A 25,924-nucleotide genomic window follows, 5' to 3' on the forward strand; every position below is an offset into this window, starting at 1 on the left:
CCCCCCCCAACCACACACACACCCCCACCCACACACCCCCTCCCACTCCCACCCTCCCAATTCACAATTCACAATTCAAATCGCTTTATTGGCATGATAAGCTCCCACCCCCCCCAACCACACACACACCCCCAACCACAACCCCCTCCCACACACACCCCTCCCACACCCCACCTCCCACACCCCCCACCCACACACCTCCTCCCACACCCCCACCCACACACCCCCAACCATACACACACCCCCAACCACAACCCCCTCCCCATACCCCCCAACCACACACCCCCCCAACCACAACCCCCTCCCACACACACCCCTCCCACCCCCCCAACCACACCCCCCAACCACAACCCCCTCCCACACACACCCCTCCCACCCCCCCAACCACACCCCCCCACCCACACCCCCCTCCCACCCCCCCAACCACACACACCCCCCAACCACAACCCCCTCCCCACACCCCCCAACCACCCCCCCAACCACAACCCCCTCCCACACACACCCCTCCCACCCCCCCAACCACCCCCCAACCACAACCCCCTCCTACACCCCCACCCACAACCCCCTCCCACACCCCCCACCCACACCCCCCCACCACACCCCCCCACCCACAACCCCCAACCACACACCCCCACCCACACCCCCCCACACCCTGACCCACATTCCCCCCCCCACACCCCCCTCCCACACCTCCACCCACACACCCCACCCACACACCCCTACCCACAACCCCCACACACCCCTCCCGCACCCCCCTCCCACCCTTCCCCACCCACACATCCCCACCCACACACCCTCTCCCTCACCCCCCACCCACACACACATCCCCACCCGCACACACCTTGACCCACACCCCCCCACCCACACACGCTTCCCACTCACCCCCACTCTCACATCCCCACCCGCACCCCCCCACCCACTCACCCCTCCCACACACCCCCTCCCACATCCCACTACCCATCCCCACGACCCACACACCCCTTCCCACACCCCCCTCCCGCACCCCCTCCCACACATCCCCACCCCATCCCACCCCTCCTACACCCCACCCCTCCCCCACCCATCCCTCCCCCCACACCCATTCCAAAGACTGTCCTTGAATTTAACTAATGACTAATGAAGTAAACAAATGCCACATGATAAACACTGCAGGATATTTATTAGAAACACAACAAATCTTTACAATAATGTTATTAAATATGTCATAAAAAAGACTCGCGTGACTAGAGCTGATGCATGAAAAACCTGAAACAAACCAGGCAGCAGAGAAACAAAGGCAACAATCTAAATTAAATCTGCATCCAGTCTGCGCAGAACTCCAAACTTTTACTGAAAACTACCAACAGAAAGACATGTTGATCATTTCGAGGGAATAGGACTGTGGACAGCTCTTTTAGACATGACTTAAATGAAGGAATAGAGAGCCGTATATCCAAGTTTGGTGACGACACTAAGTTCGATGGCTCAGTAAATAGTGTAGATGGGAGCAGAAAGTTGCAAAGGGGCATTGACAGATTCAGTGAGTGGGCAAAGCTGTGGCAAATGGAGTTCAGTGTGAGAAAGTGTGAGGTCACCCACTTTGGACCCAAGAAAAATAAATCAGAGTATTTTCCAAATGGTGAGAAGCTAGGAACTGTGGAGGAGCTGAGAGATTTAGGGCCCAAGTACAGAAATCACTAAAAACTAGTGGACAGGTCTATAAAAATGTGCAGGGCTATGGGGAAAGGGCGGGGGAGTGGGACTAGCTGAAGTGCTCTTGCAGAGAGCTGGCACGGGCTCGATGGGCTGAATGGCCTCCTTCTATACTGTAACAATTCTATGATTCTATTCTAGGTACAAAAAATAATTAGAAAGGCTAATGGAATGTTGGCCTTTATCTGAAAGGGGCTGGAATACAAAGGGGTGGAAGTTATGTTACAGTTATATAAAACCCTAGTCAGACCCCATCTGGAGTAACTGTGTTCAGTTCTGGGCCCCGCACATCAGGAAGCATATATTAACCTTGGAGCTGGTGCAGCGCAGATTCACCAGAATGATACCAGGACTAAAAGGGTTAAATTATGAGGACAGGTTGCATTGATGAGGCTTGTATTCCCTTGAGTTTAGAAGATCAATTGGTGATCTGATCCAGGTGTTCAAGATGATTAAAGGAGTTGATAGGGTGGATAGAGAGAAACTGTTTTCTCTGGTGAGAAAGTCCAGAACAAGGGGGCATAACCTTAAAATTAGAGCCAGGCCGTTCAGGGGTGATGTCAGGAAGCATTTCTTCACACAAAGGGCAGTGGAAATCTGGAACTCTCTCCCCATGCGAGTGGATACGCATGCACTTACTCTACTGCTGTGAGGTTTCGCTGTAGGAAAGTATTAGATTTATCACAGCTTTGCTCAGAATTTGAGCTGAAATCTCTCCCCTTCTACTTTATCGACGTGGTCACAAGATCTTATAGCACCTTCCGGCAGCAATATTCTCAAACCTGTTGCTGTCCTCAGTTTGCATTGTTGTAATGGGAAAACTGAAAAGTTTTTATACACTTAGTCAGCGATCTGCCACCAATGCTCGTGAGGATCGGGTACCGCAACCTTGTAGCTTTCTCAGTGGAGTTAGTGGCACGTAACAAGAGATCCATGATTCTGCAAATCCGTCTACACTGCTCACTATTCCAAGTGTCACACTGATTCGGTGCTTCTATCAGAACTGGGCTGGAGCACAGAGGGGAGATTAACTATCTTCGGGGGAAGACAGGAAGACAGTTATTCACCATCGAAGTCATTGTGTGATGGATTATTAGCAGTGCCAGCAATAAATCCAGGTCCAGATCTGCGTGATGAAAACATTCTCTAGATAGTGTCAGAGAGGCTGAAACTAACCTTTAGTAAATCGGGGATTCACCAGTTCACACCCAGGATCACCCAACATGATCAGATTAAGTTTCATTGTGAATTACTCCACATAAATAATAAATTAAACTTTGTACAGTCATTTTAAATTATATTCGATATGAGTTAAATAGTTCAGACTGAAGCACAGTCCTTGTTTCAACAATAACAACAGCAAATGCTGGAAATACTCAGCAGGCCAGGCAGCATCCGTGGAGCGAGAAACCGAGTCAACGTTTCAGGTCTGGAGTTCTGATGAAGGGTCCCAGACCTGAAACGTTGACTCTGTTTCTCTCTCCACGGATGTTGCCTGGCCTGCTGAGTATTTCCAGCATTTTCTGTTGTTATTTCAGATTTCCAGCATCCGCAGTATTTTGCTATTATATCCTTGTTTCAATAGCTGACCAGCAAACCCTCCAACACACGCTCACTTGTCACATTCCATATCAGACGCGGTGCAATTTTCCTGGGGTTGGAAATGTTCCTCGCAGAACTCGCGGATGCGGTTACACGCTTCCAGCATCAAGTCTTCCGGCACAGTCACCACCACTCTGAAAAAGTTAGGATACTCGAAGCACTGCAAGTAGAAGATGAGGAGTTAAACATTACGATTAAACATATCTGCGCAGATCCCGGGTGTTGGAGTAACATTCGGGAGAAACGGAGTCAACGACCGCCTTTCCCAAAGGTTTCCTACGAAATTCCGCAGAAGTTGGGGCAGATATCGGGGAAACCCGAGGAAACTCTACCTTTTGTCTCCTGAAATGGTATATGTCAGCTGCCACTGCCCAGAATCCCTGCTCATTGCAATGAAACAGCAGAGTTTTCAGAGCCACACTGAACAGAAGGTCAGACTCCAACATTCCCCTCAGCGGATCCATGCTAGGATCACATTAGGGCCATGCTGGATCAGGAAAGGAATCTGTCTCTGCTCCTACTCCAGGTCATATCCAGTGACACCTGATCAAAACTGCCCTTGTGACAAGTCAAGCTCAGCCGTGATGCTACCCCTGGTTGAATGACGCCAATATTCACAGATGAAGACTAGCCCTCGAGTAAGGTGGGTGACTGGCACTTCCTGACAGCGCCTGTGGATGATAAATGGCAGCCTACTGCCCACTCGGATAGACCCCACACCCCTCACTGTAACACTCTGATAAACCCCACACCCCTCACTGTAATACTCTGATAAACCCCACACCCCTCACTGTAACACTGATATACCCCACACCCCTCACTGTAACACTGATATACCCCACACCCCTCACTGTAACACTTTGATAAACCCCACACCCCTCACTGTAATACTCTGATAAACCCCACACCCCTCACTGTAACACTGATATACCCCATACCCCTCACTGTAACACTCTGATAAACCCCACACCCCTCACTGTAACACTCTGATAAACCCCACACCCCTCACTGTAACACTCCGATATACCCCACACCCCTCACTGTAATACTCTGATAAACCCCACACCCCTCATGGTAATACTCTGATAAACCCCACACCCCTCACGGTAATACTCTGATAAACCCCACACCCCTCACTGTAACACTCTGATATACCCCACACCCCTCACTGTAATACTCTGATAAACCCCACACCTCTCACTGTAATACTCTAATAAACCCCACACCCCTCACGGTAATACTCTGATAAACCCCACACCCCTCATGGTAATACTCTGATAAACCCCACACCCCTCACTGTAACACTCTGATAAACCCCACACCCCTCACTGTAACACTCTGATATACCCCACACCCCTCACTGTAATACACTGATAAACCCCACACCCCTCACTGTAATACTCTGATAAACCCCACACCCCTCACTGTAACACTCTGATGTAGGGGGGAGGGTTTTACTTTCCTGGATCACTGGGCCTGCTTCTGGGAAAGGTGGGACTTGTACAAGTCGGACGGGTTGCACCTGAACCAGAGCGGGACAAATATCCTTGCGGGGAGGTTTGCTAGCACTGTTGGGGGGGGTTTAAACTAACTTGGCAGGGGGATGGGATACAGAGGGGAGCTGAAATAGGGGGGGATGTGCTGCCAATTATAGAGAAAAAAACAAGTCAGCTTGGTAGACAGGGCAAATATATAAGGGCAAGGCTGGATGGCATCTATTTTAATGCAAGGAGTCTTGCGAATAAGGTGGATGAACTGAAGGTGTTGATAAACACATGGGAGTATGATATTGTTGCTATCACGGAGACATGGTTGAGGGAAGGGCAAGACTGGCAGCTCAATATTCCGGGGTACAGAATCTTCAGGCGAGACAGAGGGGGAGGTATAAGAGGAGGGGGTGTCGCAATATTAATTAAGGAGTCAATTACTGCAGTAAGGAGGGATGATATATTAGCAGGGTCCTCCAATGAGGCCATATGGGTGGAGCTTAAAAACAAAAAGGGGGCAAGCACTTTGCTGGGAGTGTACTATAGGCCTCCAAACAGTCAGGGGGAGATAGAGGAACAGATATGTAGGCAAATCTCAGAGAAATGTGCAAATAATAGGGTAATAATAATGGGGGATTTCAACTTCCCCAATATTAACTGGGATAGTCAGAGTGTGAAAGGCTCAGAGGGTGTAGAATTCTTAAAGTGCATCCAGGAGAGCTTTTTGAGCCAGCATGTAGAAAGTCCTACAAGAGAGGGGGCGGTACTGGACCTAATTCTAGGGAATGTGGCCGGCCAAGTGGAAAAAGTGCTAGTAGGTGAGCACTTTGGTGATAGTGACCATAATATGGTAAGATTTAAGGTGGCCATGGAAAAGGACAGGGATGGGCCGGAAATAAAGGTTCTAAATTGGGGGAAGGCCGATTTTAATAGGATAAGGCAGGATCTGGCCAAAATGGACTGGGATCAGCTACTTGTAGGAAAATCCGCATCGGAGCAATGGGAGGCTTTCAGAAGGGAGATTGAGATCATACAATGGCAACATGTTCCCGTAAAGGTCAAGGGTGGTTCCAAAAACCACAGGGAACCTTGGATGTCAGGGGATATACGGGAATGGATTAGGAAAAAAAGGAGGGCTTTTGGTAGATACAAAAGGCTAAAGACGGAGGAAGCCCTAGAGGAGTACAAAAAGTGCAGGGGGATACTTAAAAAAGAAATTAGGAGATCAAGGAGGGGCCATGAAATAACACTGGCAAGCAAAATAAAGGAAAATCCGAAGATGTTTTATAAGTATATTAAGGGTAAGAGGATAACTAGGGAAAAAATAGGGCCCATTAGGGACAAAAGTGGCAATCTGTGTGTGGAGCCGGAAGATGTAGGAGGGGTTCTGAATGAATTTTTTGCGTCTGTTTTCACTATGGAGAAGGACGATGTAGACATAGAAATAGGGCGGGGGGACTGTGATATGCTCGAACATATTAACATCGAGCGGGGGGAGGTATTGGCGGTTTTAGCTGGCCTAAAAATGGATAAATCCCCAGGCCCGGATGAAATGTATCCCAGGCTGCTGTGTGAGGCAAAGGAGGAGATTGCGGGGGCTCTAACACATATATTCAGGACCTCTCTGGCCACAGGGGATGTGCCAGAGGACTGGAGAACCGCTAATGTAGTACCATTATTCAAGAAGGGTAGTAGGGAAAAACCGGGGAACTACAGGCCAGTGAGCCTAACATCAGTGGTAGGAAAATTATTGGAAAAAATCCTGAGGGACAAAATTTGTCTCCACTTGGAGAGGCAAGGATTAATCAGGGATAGTCAACATGGCTTTGTCAAGGGAAGATCATGTCTGACTAATTTGATTGAATTTTTTGAGGGGGTGACTAGGTGTGTGGATGAGGGTAACGCAGTGGATGTGGTATACATGGATTTCAGTAAGGCCTTCGATAAAGTCCCGCACAGGAGACTGGTCAAGAAGGTAAGAGCCCATGGAATCCAGGGTGCCTTGGCACATTGGATACAAAACTGGCTTAGTGGCAGAAGGCAGAGGGTGATGGTCGAAGGTTGTTTTTGTGACTGGAAGCCTGTGGCCAGTGGGGTACCACAGGGATCGGTGCTGGGTCCCTTGCTGTTTGTGGTCTACATTAATGACTTGGATATGAATGTAAAGGGTATGATCAGTAAGTTCGCGGATGATACAAAAATTGGTAGGGTGGTAAATAGCGAGGAGGGTAGCCTCAGTCTGCAGGACGATATAGATGGGTTGGTCAGATGGGCGGAACAGTGGCAAATGGAATTTAACCCGGAAAAGTGCGAGGTGATGCACTTTGGGGGGACTAACAAGGCAAAGGAATACACAATGAATGGAAAGACCCTAGGCAAGACGGAGGGTCAGAGGGATCTGGGTGTGCAAGTACACAGATCCCTGAAGGCGGCGGAACAGGTGGATAAGGTGGTAAAAAAGGCATATGGGATACTTGCCTTCATTAGCCGAGGCATTGAATATAAGAGCAAGGAGGTTATGATGGAGCTGTATAAAACACTGGTTAGGCCACAGCTGGAATATTGTGTGCAGTTCTGGTCGCCACACTACAGGAAGGATGTGATCGCGTTAGAGAGGGTGCAGAGGAGGTTCACCAGGATGTTACCAGGGCTGGAGCGCTTCAGCTATGAAGAGAGACTGGGCAGGTTGGGTTTGTTTTCCTTGGAGCTGAGGAGGCTGAGGGGGGACATGATTGAGGTGTACAAAATTATGAGGGGCATAGATAGGATGGATGCTGAGGAGCTTTTTCCCTTAGTAGAGGGGTCGATAACTAGGGGGCATAGATTCAAGGTAAAGGGCGGGAGGTTTAGAGGGGATTTGAGAAAGAACTTTTTCACCCAGAGGGTGGTTGGAGTCTGGAACTCACTGCCTGAAAGGGTTGTGGAGGCAGAAACCCTCACAACATTTAAGAAGCATTTGGATGTGCACTTGAAATGCCATAGCATACAAGGCTACGGGCCAAATGCTGGAATATGGGATTAGATTAGACAGGGCTTGATGGCCGGCGCGGACACGATGGGCCGAAGGGCCTCTATCCGTGCTGTATTACTCTATGACTCTATGACTCTATGACCCCACACCCCTCACTGTAATACTCTGATAAACCCCACACCCCTCACTGTAACACTCTGATAAACCCCACACCCCTCACTGTAACACTCTGATAAACCCCACACCCCTCACTGTAACACTGATATACCCCACACCCTTCACTGTAACACTGATATACCTCACACCCCTCACTGTAACACTGATACACCCCACACCCCTCACTGTAACACTGATATACCCCACACCCCTCACTGTAACACTGATATACCCCACACCCCTCACTGTAACACTGATATACCCCACCCCTCACTGTAACACTCTGATATACCCCACACCCCTCACTGTAACACCGATAAACCCCACACCCCTCACTGTAACACTGATATACCCCACACCCCTCACTGTAATACTCTGATAAACCCCACACCCCTCACTGTAACACTCTGATAAACCCCACACCCCTCACTGTAATACTCTGATAAACCCCACACCCCTCACTGTAATACTCTGATAAACCCCACACCCCTCACTGTAATACTCTGACAAACCCCACACCCCTCACTGTAACACTGATAAACCCCACACCCCTCACTGTGACACTCTGATAAACCCTACACCCCTCACTGTAACACTGACATACCCCACACCCCTCACTGTAATACCCTGATAAACCCCACACCCCTCACTGTAACACTCTGATGAACCCCATACCCCTCACTGTAACACTCTGATGAACCCCACACCCCTCACTGTAACACTGATATACCCCTCACTGTAACACTGACATACCGCACACCCCTCACTGTAACACTCTGATAAACCCCACACCCCTCACTGCAACACTCTGATAAACCCCACACTCTTCACTGTAACACTGATATACCCCACACCCCTCACTGTAACACTGATATACTCCTCACTGTAACACTGACATACCCCACACCCCTCACTGTAACACTCTGATACACCCCACACTGTAACCCTCTGATATACCCCACACCCCTCACTGTAACACTGATATACCCCACACCCCTCACTGTAACCCTCTGATAAACCCCACACCCCTCACTGTAACATTGATACACCCCACACCCCTCACTGTAACCCTCTGATAAACCCCACACCCCTCACTGTAACACTGATACACCCCACACCCCTCACTGTAACCCTCTGATATACCCCACACCCCTCACTGTAACCCTCTGATATACCCCACACCCCTCACTGTAACACTCTGATAAACCCCACACCCCTCACTGTAACACTGATATACCCCACACCCCTCACTGTAACACTCTGATACACCCCACACCCTTCACTGTAACACTGATATACCCCACACCCCTCACTGTAACACTGATATACCCCACACCCCTCACTGTAACACTGATACACCCCACACCCTTCACTGTAACACTGATATACCCCACACCCCTCACTGTAACACTGATATACCCCACACCCCTCACTGTAACACTCTGATACACCCCACATCCCTCACTGTAACACTCTGATACACCCTACATCCCTCACTGTAACCCCACATCCCTCACTGTAACACTCTGATATACCCCACACCCCTCACTGTAACTCTCAGATACACCCCACACCCCTCACTGTAACACTCTGATACACCCCACACCCTTCACTGTAACACTGATATACCCCACACCCCTCACTGTAACCCTCTGATACACCCCACACCCCTCACTGTAACACTCTGATACACCCCACATCCCTCACTGTAACACTCTGATACACCCTACATCCCTCACTGTAACCCCACATCCCTCACTGTAACACTCTGATATACCCCACACCCCTCACTGTAACTCTCAGATACACCCCACACACCTCACTGTAACACTCTGATACACCCCACACCCCTCACTGTAACACTCTGATACACCCCACACCCCTCACTGTAACACTCTGATATACCCCACACCCAGTAAACTTGGATATGTGGCTCTCCTTTCCGTCCCCCCATGGCCTCACCCCTCCCTAACTCTGTAAACTCCTTCAGCCCCACCCCCGAGATATCTGTGCTCCTCTAATTCTGCCCTCCTGAGCATCCCTGATTATAATCGCTCCACCATTGGTGGCCGTGCCTTCTGTTGCCTGGGCCCTAAGCTCTGGGATTCCCTGCCTAAACCTCTCCGCCTCTCTTTCCTCCTTTAAGACGCTCCTTAAAACCTACCTCTTTGACCAGGCTTTTGGTCATCTGCCCTAACTTATCCTTATGTGGCTCGGTGTCAAATTTTTTGTCTTAAAATACTCCTGTGCAGCACCTTGGGACATTTTACTACATTAAAGGTGCTATAAATACTTGTTGTTGTTGTTGTTGTCATCTATGTGGTTAATAAATACAGTGAATAGTTGAAGCCCCAACACAGATCATTGTGTGATGCCACTAGTTCCATCCTGCCAATTTGGATACCTGCCCATTATCCCTACCCTCTGTCTCCTGCTGCCCAGCCAATCTCCTAACCAGGTCAATCATTTGCCCTCAATTTCATTTAGCTTCAATTTTAGCTAACAGTCTCTTATGAGGGACTTTATCAAATGCCTTCTGGAAGTCCATATAACTAATATTCATAAACATCCCCCTGTCCACTACTTTGGTCACCTCTTCAAACAATTGAATCGGGTTCGTAGGCATGACCTACCCTTTACAAATCCATGCTGAAAGATGTTCAGTCACTCTATCCTGAATTATAGACTCTGGTAATTTCCCGACAGCAGGTGTTAGGCTAACCGGTCTATAATTCCCTGGTTTCCCTCTCTCACCTTTCTTAAATAGCGGAGTGACATGCGCAATTTTCCAATTTAAGGAACGGTTCCTGGATTGAGAGAACTTTGGAAGATTATAGTTCGGGCATCTGCAATGTGCTCACCTACTTCCTTTAAAACCCTGGGATGGAAACCATCTGGCCCTGGGGATTTGTCACCCTTTAGTGCCATTATTTTCTTCATTATGCTTAATTTGCTTACATTATTTTAGGTGAGTCCACGTCCCTGATTCAATATTAGTTTCCTTGGGATGTCCGACATGCTATCCTCTTCCTCTACTGTAAATACTGACGCAAAGTAATTATTTAACATGCCCACCATTTGCTTATTTTCATTTATATCACTGTTATCAGTTTTCAAGGGGCCCACATGGCTCTTATTCCGAATATAATTGTAAAAGTTTTTTGTGTTGATTTTGATATCCCTCGCAAGTTTCTTTTCATACTCCCTTTTTGTAGCTCATATGATCTGTTTTGTTACCCTTTACTGTTCTTTGTATCTTTCCCATTCGCCAGGACCGGTGTTAGTGCTTGCATTTTTGTATGCTTTTTCTTTTAGTTTTATACTGTCCCTAACCTCTTCAGTCGTCCAAGGCTGGTTTTTGTTGGCAAGTAGAGCTCTTGCCCCTTAGTGGTATAAACTGATTCTGTATCATATTAAATTCCTTTTTTAACACCTCCCACTGATCTTCTGTCGATTTATCCATTAACAGATTTGTCCAGTTTATTGTGGGCACTCTCTATCTCATCACATTGAAGTCAGCCTTACCTAAATCTAGAATCTTAGTAGCTTTTTTTATTAGTTCCTGGGATGTAGGCGTCGCTGGCAAGGCCCATCCCTAATTGTCCTTAAGAAGGTGGTGGTGAGCTGCCTTCTTGAACCGCTGCAGCCCATGTGGTGAAGGTGCTCCCACAGTGCTGTTAGGGAGGGAGTTCCAGGATTTTGACCCAGCGACGATGAAGGAATGATGATATATTTCCAAGACAGGATGGTGGAGAACTGGGAGAGGAACTTGGAGGTGGTGGTGTTCCCATGCGCCTGCTACTCTTGTCCTTCTAGGTGGTAGAGGTCGTGGGGTTGGGAGGTGTTGTCGAATCATAGCATCTTATAGCACAGAAGGAGGCCATTCGACCCATCGTATCTGTGCCAGCTAAAAAAGAGTCATCCAACCTAATCCCACTTTCAAGCTCTTCGTCCGTAGCCCTGTAGTGTCCATCAGTGGCTCAGTCGGCAGGACCCTCGCCTCTGAGTCAGAAGGTTGTGGGTTCAGAGTCCCACTTCAGGACTTGAGCGCAACAATCTAGGCTGATAATCCAGTGCAGTACTGAGGGAGTGCTGCACTGTCAGAGGTGCCGTCTTTTGGATGAGACATTAAACCGAGACCCCGTCTGCCTTCTTAGGTGGACATAAAAGATCCCATGGCACTATTTCGAAGAAGAGCAAGGGAGTTATCCCTGGTGTCCTCGCCAATATTTATCCCTCAACCAACATCATTAAAGCAGATTATCTGGTCATTATCACATTGCTGTTTGTGGGAGCTTGCTGTGCGCAATTGACTGCCGCGTTTCCTACATTACAACAGTGACTACACTTCAAAAAGTACAACACTGGCTGTAAAGCACTTTTGGATGTCCGGTGGTCATGAAATGCACTATATAAATGCAAGTCTTTCTTTTTACAGCACTTCAAGTGCATATCCAAGTACTTTTTAAATGCAGTGAAGGTTTCTGCCTCTACCACCCTTTCAGGCAGCGAGTTCAAGACCCCCACCACCCTCTAGGTGAAAATGTTCTCCTCAACTCCCCTCTTATCCTTCTACCAATTACTTTAAATCTATGCCCCCTGGTTATTGACCTCCCTGCTAAGTGAAACAGGTCCTTCATATCCACTCTATCTAGGTCCCTCATAATTTTATACACCTCAATCAAGTCTCCCCTCAGCCTCCTCTGTTCCAAAGAAAACAACCCAAGCCTATCCAACCTTTCCTCATAGCTAAAATTCCCCAGCCCAGGCAACATCCTCGTAAATCTCCTCTGTACCCTCTCTAGTGCAATCACATCCTTCCTGTAATGTGGTGACCAGAACTGTACGCAATACTCTAGCTGTGCCCTAACTAATGTTTTATGCAGTTCAAGCATAACCTCCCTGCTCTTATATTCTATGCCTTGGCTAATAAAGGAAAATGTCTCATATGCCTTCTTAACCACCATATCTACCTGACCTGCTACCTACAGGGATCTGTGGACATGCACTCCAAGGTCTCTCTGTTCCTCTACACGTCTCAGTATCCTACCATTTATTGTGTATTCCCTTACCTTGTTAGCCCTCCCCAAATGCATTATCTCACACTTCTCTGGATTGAATTTCATTTGCCACTTTTCTGCCCACTTGACCAGTCCATTGATAGCTTCCTGCAGTCTACGGCCCAGAAATTCAGTGGATGCGCCACCCGTTAGCACCTTAAGAGGGCGCTAAGTGGGTGGGAAGCCACTGGCCATGCCTCCCGCTAAATTTAGCAGGACGCTAATGGCGGTGCTAGCCGTTAGCGCTGCGCCGCTACCAATGATGTCATCGGTGTGCGCAGCACCCTGCCACCGCCCCGATCACGAAATTTAGTAGCGCCCCCTGCTTTAATGCTGGTTGCAATTTGCGACCGGCTCAGGGGGGCCTACCTGCGGCGGTAGAGGCGCTGAGGTGCGGGGTGGCCATTTTTTTTGCTGGCCGCCTGCCAGCACCTCTCCGCGCCGCCGTCCCCGGCCTCCTGAGCACCCCCCCCCCAACCCCGGAGTGCCGACTTCATTCCAAGAGCCTGGCACTGCTCCTCGGTGCCGGGCTCTTTTGCCGGCACTCGCGCTCTTTGAGCACGCTGCAGCAGGCCCCTCCCCTTTAAGAAGGGGAGGAAGGCCTGCAGTACTGCAGTGTGCCGTGCTGCAGGGTGTGGCGCTGCGGCATGTTGCGCAGCGAACTTCAGCTGCAGCACCCCAAGAGGGATGCGGGGCGCCTCGAGTAGCGCCGTGCTTCCCTCTGGGGCGCGCAAACTGAATTTGCAGCGGGCGGCCGCGACTTCTTCCGGGGCGCTACTTCTGGCGCCCCGGCGAGGCTGCGGGGCGCCAGTGAATTTCTACGCCTACAGCTTTCTTCCTCACTATCAGCCACACGTCCAATTTTTGCATCTTGTAGATGGTACACACTGCAGCCACGGTACGCCGGTGGTGGAGGGAGTGAATGTTTACGGTGGTGGATGGGGTGCCAATCAAGCGGGCTGCTTTGTCCTGGCTAGTGTTGAGCTTTTTGAGTGTTGGAGCTGCACTCATCCAAGCAAGTGGAGAGTATTCCATCACAGTCCTGACTTGTGCCTTGCAGATGGTGGAAAGGCTTTGGGGAGTCAGGAGGTAAGACACTCGCCACAGAATACCTAGCCTCTGACCTGCTCTTGTTGCCACAGTATTTATGTGGCTGGTCCAGGTGACCCCCAGGGTGTTGATGGGGTGGGGGGGGATTCATAAGAACATAAGAAATAGGAGCAGGAGCAGGCCATTCAGCCCTCGAGCCTGCTCTGCCATTTAATGAGATCATGGCTGATCCGATTTTGGCCTCAACTCCACTTTCCTGCCCACTCCCGATAACCCTTAACTCCCCTATTGCTCAAAAATCTGTCTATCTCAGCCTTGAATATATTCAATGACTCCGCCTCCACAGCTCTCTGGGGTAGAGAATTCCAAAGATTCAAGACCCTCTGAGAGAAGAAATTCCTCCTCATCTCCGTCTTAAATGGGCGACCCCTTATTCTGAGACTGTGCCCCCTTGTTCTAGAATCCCTGACGAGGGGAAACATCCTCTCAGCATCTACCCTGTCAATCCCCCTCAGAATCTTATATGTTTCAATAAGATCACCTCTCATTCTTCTAAATTCCAATGAGTATAGGCCCAACCTGCTCAACCTTTCCTCATAAGACAACCCTTCCATCCTAGGAATCAACCTCGTGAACCTTCTCTGAACTGCCTCCAATGCAAGTATATCCCTCCTTAAATAAGGGGACCAAAACTGTACGCAGTACTCAAGGTGTGGTCTCACCAGCGCCCTATACAGTTGTAGCAAGACTTCCCTACTTTTATACTGTATCCCCCTTGAAATAAAGGCCAACATTCCATTAGCCTTCCTAATTACTTGCTACACCTGCATGTTAACTTTTTGTGTTTCATGTACGAGGACCCCCAAATCCCTCTGTACTGCCGCATTCTGTAGTCTTTCTCCATTTAAATAATATTTTTCTTTTCTATTCTTCCTACCAAAGTGGATAACTTCACATTTACCCACATATTACTCCATTTGCCAAATTCTTGCCCACTCACTTAACCTATCTATCTATCTTGCTCACTCACTTAACCGTTCTCTCCGATCCAACCCTAACATTGTCATTAAACCTGCTGACAAGGGTGGTGCTGTTGTTGTTTGGCGAATCGACCTCTACCGTGCGGAAGCTGAACGGCAACTCTCTGACACCTCCTCCTACCTCCCCGTGGACCATGACCCCACTACCGAACATCAAGAAATCGTTTCCAAGACTGTCACTGACCTCATCTCCTCTGGAGATCTTCCCTCCATGGCCGCCAACCTCATAGTCCCTCAACCCCGCACAGCCTGCTTCTACCTCCTTCCCAAGATCCACAAACAGGACTGCACTGGTAGACCCATTGTTTCAGCCTGTTCTTGCCCCACAGAACTGATTTCTTCCTATTTTGACTCTATTTTTTCTCCCCTTGTACAGTCTCTTTCCACCTACATCCGTGACTCTTCCGACGCCCTCCGCCACTTTAACAGTTTCCAGTTTCCCGGCCCCAACCGTCTCCTTTTCACTATGGACTTCCAATCCCTCTACACCTCCATCCCCCACCAGGACGGCCTGAGGGCGCTCCACTTCTTCCTTGGACAGAGGCCCGACCAGTCCCCATCTACCACCATCCTCCTCCGCCTGCCTGAACTTGTTCTCACATTGAACAACTTCTCCTTTGACTCCACTCACTACCTCCAAATTAAAGATGTTGCTATGGGCACCTGCATAGGCCCTAGTTATGCCTGCCTTTTCATGGGATATGTGGAACATTCTTTGTTCCAGTCCTACTCATGTCCCCTCCCTCATCTCTTTTTCCAGTACATTGATGACTGTATTGGTGCTGTTTCCTGCTCTCGCCCTGAACTAGATAATTTCATTCACTTTGCTTCCAATTTCCACCCTTCCCTTACCTTCACATGGTCCATCTCTGACTCTTCCCTCCCTTCCTTGACTTCTCTGTCTCCATTTCTGGGGATAGAGTATCGACCAACATCCACTATAAGCCCACTGACTCCCACAGCTACCTGGACTACACTTCCTCCCACCCCGCTTCCTGTAAGGACTCTACTCCATTCTCCCAGTTTCTCCGTCTCCATCGCATCTGCTCTGACGATGCCACCTTCCATACCAATGCTTCTAGTATGTCTTCCTTTTTCCTCAACAGCGGATTCCCCTCTACCATGGTTGACATGGCCCTCGACTGTGTCTGTTCCATTTCCTGCACTTCTGCCCTCACCCCTGCCCCTCCCTCCCGGAACCATGATAGGGTTCCCCTTCTCCTCACCTTTCACCCCACCAGCCTCCACATTCAACGGATCATCCTGCGCCATTTCCACCACCTCCAGCGTGATCTCACCACCAAACGCATCTTCCCCCCACCCGCCCTTTCAACATTCCGAAGGGACCGCTCCCTCTGCGACACCCTGGTCCACTCCTCTATCACGCCCAACACCCTTTCCCCTTCACCCGGCACCTTCCCGTGCAAGCGGAGGAGATGCAACACCTGCCCTTTTACCTCCTCCCTTCCCACCCCTTCCAGGTGAAACAGTGATTTACTTGTACTTCTTGCAATCTAGTATACTGTATTCGCTGCTCACGATGCGGTCTCCTCTACATTAGGGAGACCAAACGCAGATTGGGTGACCGCTTTGCGGAACACCTCCGTTCAGTCCACAAGCGTGACCCTGAGCTTCCGGTCATTTGTCACTTTAATTCTCCGCTCCACTCCCACTCCGACCTCACCGTCCTCGGCCTCTTACATTGTTCCACGGAAGCTCAACGTAAGCTCGAGGAACAGCACCTCATCTTTCTATTAGGCACTTTACAGCCTTCTGGACTTAACATCGAGTTCAACAATTTCCGACCAAAAGTTGGCCCCTGTATTTCTTTCTTTTTTTTTCTCTTGTTTCCTCACATGGCAGCTGTTAATGTTGCTGCCATCATCATCCACACATCATCTCGAGCCATCTTTTGTTTCTTAACTTGTCCCATTACCTCTCCTTTTGCCTTGCACTATCATCCCTTTTGTCAGTCAATCTCTCCTGCCTTCCATCCCAACACAGACCTTCCCTTTATTCTTTCCTCCCCTCCTCCCTGCCCCTGCTTAAAAATCTCTCCTCCCGGACCTTTTCTAGTTCTGATGAAGAGTTCAACTCGAAATGTTGACTCTGTTTCTCCTCTCCTCGACGCTACCTGACCTGCTGAGTGTTTCCAGCACTCTCTGTTGTTATTTCAGATTTCCAACATCCGCAGTATTTTGCTATTGTAACCTATCGATATCCCTTTGCAGACTCTGTGTCCTCCTCACAACTTGCTTTCCCACCTATCTTTGTATCATCCGCAAATTTGGCTACAGTACACTCGCTTCCTTCATCCAAGTCATTAATATAGATTGAAAATAGTTGAGGCCCCAGCACTGATCCCTGCGGCACCCCACTAGTTATAGATTGCCATCCTAAAAATGACCCATTTATCCCGACACTCTGTTTTTTGTTAGTTAGCCAATCCTCTATCCAATCTAATATATTACCCCCAACACCATGAGCTCTTATCTTATAACATAAGAATATAAGAAGTAAGAGCAGGAGTAGGCCATACGGCCCCTCGAGCCTGCTCTGCCATTCAGTAAGATCATGGCTGATCATCGACTTCAACTCCACTTTCCGGCCTGATCTCCATATCCCTTGATTCCCTTAGAGTCCAAAAATCTATCTATCTCAGCCTTGAATCTTCTTCTTCTTAGGCAGTCCCTCGGAACTGAGGATGTACTCAAAGACTCAGCATTCACAGCCCTCTGGGGCAGAGAATTCCAAAGATTCACAACCCTCTGAATGAAGAAATTCCTCCTCATCTCAGTCTTAAATGGCCGACCCCTTATCCTGAGACTATGCCCCCGAGTTCTAGACACTCCAGCCAGGGGAAACAACCTCTCAGCATCAATGCAGTAATCTTTTATGTGGCACCTTATCGAATGCCTTCTGGAAATCCAAATGCACTACATCTACTGGTTCCCCTTTATCCACCCTGCTTGTTACCTCCTCAAAGAACTCTAATAGATTTGTCAAACAAGATTTCCCTTTCATAAAACCATGTTGACTCTGTTTGGTTGTATTATGATTTTCTAAGTCCCCTGCTATTACAGGTAGACTATCCTTTATCCGAAAACCTCGGGACCAGCCGTGTTTCGGTTTTTGGAAAATTTCGGATTTCAGAAGGTATTTTATAAGACTAGGAAATTTGTCGGGGGTGGGCGTCGGCGGGGGGTCGGGGTCGGCGGGGGGGTCGGCGGGGGGTCGGGGTCGGCGGGGGGTCGGGGGTGGGGGTCGGCGGGGGTGGGGGTCGGCGGGGGGGTCGGCGGGGGGTCGGGGTCGGCGGGGGGGGTCGGCGGGGGGTCGGGGTGGGGGTCGGCGGGGGGTCGGGGTCGGCGGGGGGTCGGCGGGGGGTCGGCGTGGGGGTCGGCGGGGGGTCGGCGTGTGGGTCGGCGGGGGTCGGGGTCGGCGGGGGGGTCGGCGGGGGGAGCGTAAGTCATGCGCCACTCTGGTCATGTCGTGCGCACGACTTACGCTGAACGAAAAAACTTTCGGTTTTTAGAGGTTTTTGGTTTTCGGAAGTTCGGATAAAGGATAGTCTACCTGTACTTCCTTTATAATTGATTCGGGCATTTTGCCAATGCTGTTAGGCTAACTGGCCTATAGTTTCCTGCTTTCTGTCTCCCTTCCTTTTTGAATAAGGGCATTACATTTGCGGTTTTCCAATCCACAGGGATTTTTCCTGAGTCAAGGGAATTTTGGAAGATTACAACCAATGCATCCATTATCTCTGTATCTTTTAAGACCCTAGGATGCAGGCCATCAGGTCCAGGGGACTTGTCAGCCTTTAGACCCATAAGTTTGCCTAGCACTTTTTCTCTAGTGATAGTGATTGTTTTAAGTTCCTCCCTCCCTTTTGCCCCTCGATTTTCTGCTATTACTGGGGTGTTTTTAGTGTCCTCTACTGTGAAGACAGATACAAAATATTTGTTCAATGCCTCTGCCATTTCCTTGTTTCCCATTATTATTTCCCCAGTCTCGTCCTCTAAGGGACCAACTTTTATTTTAGCTACTCTCTTCCTTTTATATACTTGTTGAAGCTCTTACTGTCAGTTTTTATATTTCTTGCTAGTTTAAGCTATTTTCTCCCTCTATTATTTTTTTGGTCATCCTTTGCTGGTTTCTAAAATTTTCCCAATCTTCTGGCCTACCACTAATCTTTGCAACATTGTATGCCTTTTCTTTCAATTTGATACCATCCTTAACTTCCTTGGTTAGCCATGGATGGTTCATCCTTCTCTTCGAGTCTTTCTTTCTCACTGAAATATATCTTTGTTGAGAGTAATGAAATATCTCTTTAAATGTCTGCCACTGCTTTTCTACCGTCTTACCTTTTAATTTATTTTTCCAGTCCACTTTAGCCAACTGTCTCCTCATACCTTTGTAATTGCCTTTATTTAAATTTAATACTCTAGTTTCAGACCCAAATTTCTTACCTTCATGTTATGATCACTCTTCCCTAAAGGATCCTTTACTTTGAGATCATTAATTAATCCTGTTTCATTACACATTACCAGATGTAAAATAGCCTGTTCTCTGGTCGGTTCCACAATGTATTGTTCCAAGAAACTGTCCCGCATATACTCTATGAACTTGTCCTCAAGGCTGCTTTTGCCAATTTGATTTGTCCAATCTATATGAAGATTAAAATTGCCCATGATTATTGCAGTACCTTTCTTACAAGCCCCCATTATTTCTTGATTTATAATCTGTCCTATAGTGTAGCTACTGTTAGGAGACCTATAGACTATTCCCACCAGTGCCTTCTTTTCCTTACTATTTCTTACCTCCTCCCAAATTGATTCTACACCTGGAACTTCCGAGCCAAGATAATTTCTCATTATTGTACTGATCTCATCCTTTATTAACAGAGCTACCCCACCTCCTTTTCCTTTCTGTCTATCCTTCCGAAGTGCCAAATACCCCTGAATATTCAGTTCCCAGCCTTGGTCACATTGCAACCATGTCTCTGTTATTACTATTAGATCACACCCATTTATTTCTATTTGTGCCGTCAATCCATCTATCTTGTTACAAATGCTGCATGCATTCAGATAAAGAGCCTTTAATTTTGGCTTTTTATCACTTTTCCCTACTCTGCCCTTATTTGCTGGTGCACTCTTATGTTTGTACGCTCTGTCCCTTCCTGTCACACTCTGGTTTTCATTTCCTATGTCACTACCCTGCACTATTGCTCAGTCCTTTCTCTTTAACTTTCTAAATTTCCCCTTGCTTGAACCATCCCCCCCACTATTTAGTTTAAAGCCCTATCTACAGCCCTAGTTATTCGATTCGCCAGGACACTGGTCCCAGCATGGTTCAAGTGAAGGCTGTCCCAATGGAACAGCTCCCTCTTTCCCCAGTACTGGTGCCAGTGCCCCATGAATCAAAACCCATTTCTCCCACACCAATCCTTGAGCCACGCATTCAACTTTCTGATCTTATTGACCCTATGCTAATTTGCTCATGGCACAGGTAGTAATCCAGAGATTATTACCTTTGTGGTTCTGCTTTTTAATTTAGACCATAGCTGCTTATACTCCCTCAGCAGAACCTCTTTCTTAGTCTTACCTATGTCATTGGTACCTACGTGGACCACGACAACTGGATCCTTCCCCTCGGGGGGCGATTTTGCCAGCCCTGGGGAGGCGGGTTTGGAGGCGGGACTGCCAGGAAAATGGCAGAAACTGGGGAAGGGTACCCATCCCGCCCCCAATCCGCCTCCATGCCATCTTCCCAGGAGGCGGGAAGGGGATTACAGCCACTTAACTGCCTGTTAACAAGCAGTTAAGAGGATTATCCCTATTTTTCCATCAGAGGTGCGGGCTTCCCGACGTTGGGAAACCCCGCCAGGGTCAGCGAAGCGAGCAGTGGGTCTGCGGGGGTCGGAGGGGTCCAAAAGTGCGCTGTGGAGGTGAGTGATGGGTGCAAGTGTGGAGAGGTGAGTATGTGAGGTGAGTGAAAAGTGATAGAAAAAGTTTCCTTGCCTGTGTTTCTTCCTGCAGGCTTCAATCGTTGGGGATGCGGAGGCTCCGGCATCTCAAAGGCAGAGATGACAGAATGGCTGCTGCATTCTCCGATGCACCAGCCATCTGCTTTCTGCTCAGAAAAGAGGTTTGGTGAGCACTGAGTACAGGAACTCACCAAACAACAGAGAATGTCAGCGTTTCACAGCTTCTTAAAGCTGTCAAACGATGACAATTCAGCTGTCAAAAGTTTTTGACAGATGAAACGTCATACACTGACGTTCTCTGTAACCGGCTTCCCCTTAAAGGGCCTGCTCAGCCCGCTGGGCGGACTTAACAAGGTCAATCAAGGGAAAATATGTGGGTTGGCCACAGGTCGATGGAGACAGGACTAAAACCCAACAAGCAGCAGTCCCGCCTCCAACACACCCCCATTGGCAAAATCACTCCCCAAGTTCCTCTCCAGCCCCGAGGAGATGTCCTTAACCCTGGCAACAAAGCCTTCAGGACTCACGCTCTCAGCTGCAGAGAACAGTATCTATCCCCCTAACAATACTGCCTCCTACCACTACGACATTTCTTTTTACACCCCCACTTGAATGGGCCCCTGTACCACGGTGCCGCGGTCAGTTTGCTCAGCGATGGTAATGCCATTGAATGTCAAGGGGCAGTGATTAGACTCTCGCTTGTTGGAGATAGTCATTGCCTAGCACTTGTGTGGCGTGAATGTTACTTGCCATTTATCCGACCAAGCCTGAATGTCGTCCAGGTCTTGCTGCATTTGGGTATGGACTGCTTCATTATCTGAAAAGTTGCGAATGGAACTGAACACTGCAATCATCAGCGAACATCCCCACTTCTGACCTTATGATGGAGGGAAGGTCATTGATGAAGCAGCTGATGGTGGATGGGCCTAGGACACTGCCCTGAGGAACTCCTGAAGCAATGTCCTGGGGCTGAGATGATTGACCTCCAACAACTATAACCATCTTCCTTTGTGCTAGATATGACTCCAGCCAGTGGGGAGTTTCTCCCCTGATTCCCATTGACTTTAATTTTACTAGGGCTCCTAGATGCCACACTGTTTTGCATTTCTCCCTTTGAAATGCAAGATTGAACTCAATCATATTATGGTCACTAGGCTGTTAACTAAATCTGGCTCATTACATATTATTAAATCTAATATGGCATGCCCTTTTATTGGTTCTGGGACATATTGTTGCAGAAAACTGTCCTGAACACACTCAAGAAATTCGCTACCTTTCTGACACGGGCTTGTCTGCTTATCCCAATCTACATGGAAGTTAAAATCCCCCATTAAAACCACCCTGCCTTTATTACATGCTTGTCTAATCTCTGCATTAATACATTCTGCCACTTCACAGTTGGTACCGGGGGCCTATACACAACTCTCACGACATTTTCTTTTTCTTAATTCTACCCATAAATTCTCTACTGCCTGCTTAGCTCTCGTTATATCATCACTATCATAGAGGTAATTTCATCCTTCATCACTAATGCTACATCTCCCCCTCTACCACATTCCCTATCCTTCCGCTGGGATTTGTCCCATTTGAATAGCTGAGCGATTTTCCCGTGGGGGGGGAGGGTAAATGTTCTGCCCGCATTCCCTGCATCAGCATGTGTGTGACCTTGGGAATTCCACCCAATACATCCTTGGGAGGTCACATTGGAGCTCACATCAGCTGAGACCTGCCATGTGCCCTGTGCCTTGTGACCTGTGCCCTCTGCCCTCTGCCCTGTGACCTGTGCCCTACCCCCTATGCCCTTTGCCCTGTGTCCTTTGCCTTGTGACCTGTGAGGCCCCGTAGCAGCATTAGGAACAGAAAACAAAAAGATTGACCTGTTGGGCCTTCCTGCCCTCGGTGCTGTGCTTGCATTGGGACCGATACCCATGTTGTGTCTGTGAAGACCTGACACCTGAGCATTAAATTCACCCGTCAGTGAGGGGGTCACTGAAGAGCAATAGGATTCTAGGCCTAAATGTCTCCTTCAGCCTCACTGCAGGATAAGTTTCTTGACTGAGCGCGAGGCCGAATTTATGAAATCAAGTTACCGTGGCAGGAAGGCAGAAAACTGACTGTTCTGCAATCAACCGTTCGGTGAAGTCAATGTCGCTTTTGAATTCTGGAAAATCATCCATGTCAATTCCAACCTGAAAACAAAGAAATGAGTAAAAGAAAATTGGAGACTGAGTAAACGAGAATTGGTCAAATGGAGCTTCACCCAACTCACCATCAGGTACATGGCTCCACAGGGTCTGACTGGCTGCAAGCCTGGAACCATCGCAAGGGCGTTGAAACACAGGTCAGCATTGGTCTGAGGAAAGAAAAGAATCACAATTACTCTAGCCTTAACTCCAAATTCAATAATCTCCTTTATTCTTCAAATTAACAATCATCTCTTTGTCCAAATAAATGCTCATGCTCTAACAGCTCACCAACACTTTCAGAAAAACTCAACCCGAGCTGTCATCCTGAGATGCCTTTGTCATGTTTTAGTTCTTGTTTAGTTATTGCCCTCTCAGTCCTGGACTGTCCCGCTCTGGCCCTCTCACTCCTGGACTGTCCCGCTCCGGCCCTCTCACTCCTGGACTGTCCCGCTCTGGCCCTCTCACTCCTGGACTGTCCCGCTCTGGCCCTCTCAGTCCTGGACTGTCCCGCTCCGGCCCTCTCACTCCTGGACTGTCCCGCTCTGACCCTCTCAGTACTGGACTGTCCCGTTCCGGCCCTCTCCCTCTTGGACTGTCCCGCTCTGGCTCTCTCACTCCTGGACTGTCCTGCTCCGGCCCTCTCAGTCCTGGACTGTCCCGCTCTGGCCCTCTCAGTCCTGGACTGTCCTGCTCCAGACCTCTCCCTCTTGGACTGTCCAACTCCGGCCCTCTCCTGGACTGTCCTGCTCTGGCCCTCTCACGCCTGGACTGTCCCGCTCTGACCCTCTCCCTCTTGGACTGTCCCGCTCCGGCCCTCTCCTGGGCTGACCCGCTCTGGCCCTCTCAGTCCTGGACTGTCCCGCTCCGGCCCTCTCACTCCTGGACTGTCACTGTAGTGGCGCTTCTTAGTTTCCAAACAGGCAGCCACTGAGCTGTGGGGTTTTTTAACAACGAGTAGACGTGTGGCGAAATAAAACGTTCCCAAACGTAGCTTTGTCTTTTAAACTGTTTACTATAACACTTAACAAACGGAATTACAAAGCAAACACGTATAAACGAACACGATCAAAAACTGTACTGCTCCAAACCTCACAGCTTCTGCCTCCTTCAACCACGTGCAGTTTAAACTGTAAAATGGCTGCACCCATGTGTGGCTTAGGGACTGTTCCATTGTGGCAAGAATGAAGGGGGTGTCTCGGACTACACTACTGGAGCAAGAAAATAGGGGGTTTCTTAATACAATAAGTCGGTCAGGTAAATTAACTGTATTATACCATTTAACCACTATTTTAAAGTATTTTCTTAAGCTTTTATGGCTCTTACAGTCACGCTCTGGCCCTCTCAGTCCTGGACTGTCCCGCTCCGGCCCTCTCACTCCTGGACTGTCCTGCTCTGGCCCTCTCACTCCTGGACTGTCCCGCTCCGGCCCTCTCAGTCCTGGACTGTCCTGCTCTGGCCCTCTCCCTCTTGGACTGTCCCGCTCCGGCCCTCTCACTCCTGGACTGTCCCGCTCTGGCCCTCTCACTCCTGGACTGTCCCGCTCTGGCCCTCTCACTCCTGGACTGTCCTGCTCCGGCCCTCTCAGTCCTGGACTGTCCCGCTCCGGCCCTCTCACTCCTGGGCTGTCCTGCTCTGGCCCGCTCACTCCTGGACTGTCCCGCTCTGGCCCTCTCAGTCCTGGATTGTCCCGCTCTGGCCCTCTCACTCCTGGACTGTCCCGCTCTGGCCCTCTCCCTCTTGGACTGTCCTGCTCTGGCCCTCTCATGTCCTGGACTGTCCCGCTCTGGCCCTCTCAGCCCTGGACTGTCCCGCTCTGGCCCGCTCACTCCTGGACTGCCCCGCTCTGGCCCGCTCACTCCTGGACTGTCCGGCTCTGGCCCTCTCACTCCTGGACTGTCCCGCTCTGGCCCTCTCACTCCTGGACTGTCACGCTCTGGCCCTCTCACTCCTGGACTGTCCCGCTCTGGCCCTCTCACTCCTTGTGGTGATTATTCTTTATGTTTAGTAAGAAGTATTGTGATTGGTTGTTTGTTTCCTGCCTTGGGATATATGCTGTAATCTCATTGGTAGTTGATGTCATGTGATTTGTGGTGGCCATCTTAAATTCAGTTCTTTCCAGCCTTTAGTTGGGACTGGGTGTTGAAAGATGTTCTACAGGATTTTTAAGTTAATAAATTGAAATGAAGAATAGATTTGCCTTTCTAATCTAGGCTTTATTAACTTAAAAATCCTGTAGCACATCTTTCAACACCCAGTCCCAACTAAAGGCTGGAAAGAACTGAATTTAAGATGGCAATTTATTAACTTTATGTCAGAATGGAGCGATATCTTCAACCAGAACGATTCAATGCTGACCCTAATTCTGCAGGAGTGGATGATAAATGGAAACACTGGTATTGTACATTTAAAAACTTTTTGGGCATGTTGGATCAAGAGTCTCTGAATAAGCTGAATATGCTGATCAACTACATTGCTCCGGATGTGTATAAGTATATTTTGGACTGTAAAACTTACGAAGTGGCTATTTCTACATTGGAAAAGATTTTTGTTAAACCAAAGAATGAGGTATTTGCACGTCACCTTCTATCTGCCCGTAGGCAGCAGGTGGGAGAATCTTTGGATACTTATTTACAAGCACTTTGGTGCCTTAGTGTTAACTGTAATTATAAGGCCATGACGGCTGAAGAATATAAGGAA

At 48.8% G+C, this 25,924-nt stretch overlaps 1 protein-coding gene across 1 annotated transcript in view; it reads right to left on the reverse strand.

Moving 5' to 3' along the window:
* Positions 1 to 1,142: 1,142 nt before the first annotated feature.
* The window catches only part of tat (tyrosine aminotransferase), a 121,663-nt gene continuing 96,881 nt past the window's right edge, over positions 1,143 to 25,924 (reverse strand). Inside the window, exons 10-12 of the mRNA XM_085991976.1 lie at positions 23,311 to 23,394; positions 23,132 to 23,230; positions 1,143 to 3,454 (exon numbers count right to left, since the gene is read on the reverse strand). Of these exons, the coding sequence (XP_085848102.1) occupies positions 3,305 to 3,454; positions 23,132 to 23,230; positions 23,311 to 23,394 (333 nt within the window). The 3' untranslated portion in view covers positions 1,143 to 3,304. The remainder of the gene's footprint in view (positions 3,455 to 23,131; positions 23,231 to 23,310; positions 23,395 to 25,924) is intronic.

Source organism: Somniosus microcephalus, chromosome 6 (assembly GCF_052327205.1).
Source record: "Somniosus microcephalus isolate GS21.2 chromosome 6, FLI_Smic_1.0, whole genome shotgun sequence".
In the NCBI taxonomy this organism is placed as follows: Eukaryota; Metazoa; Chordata; class Chondrichthyes; order Squaliformes; family Somniosidae; genus Somniosus; species Somniosus microcephalus.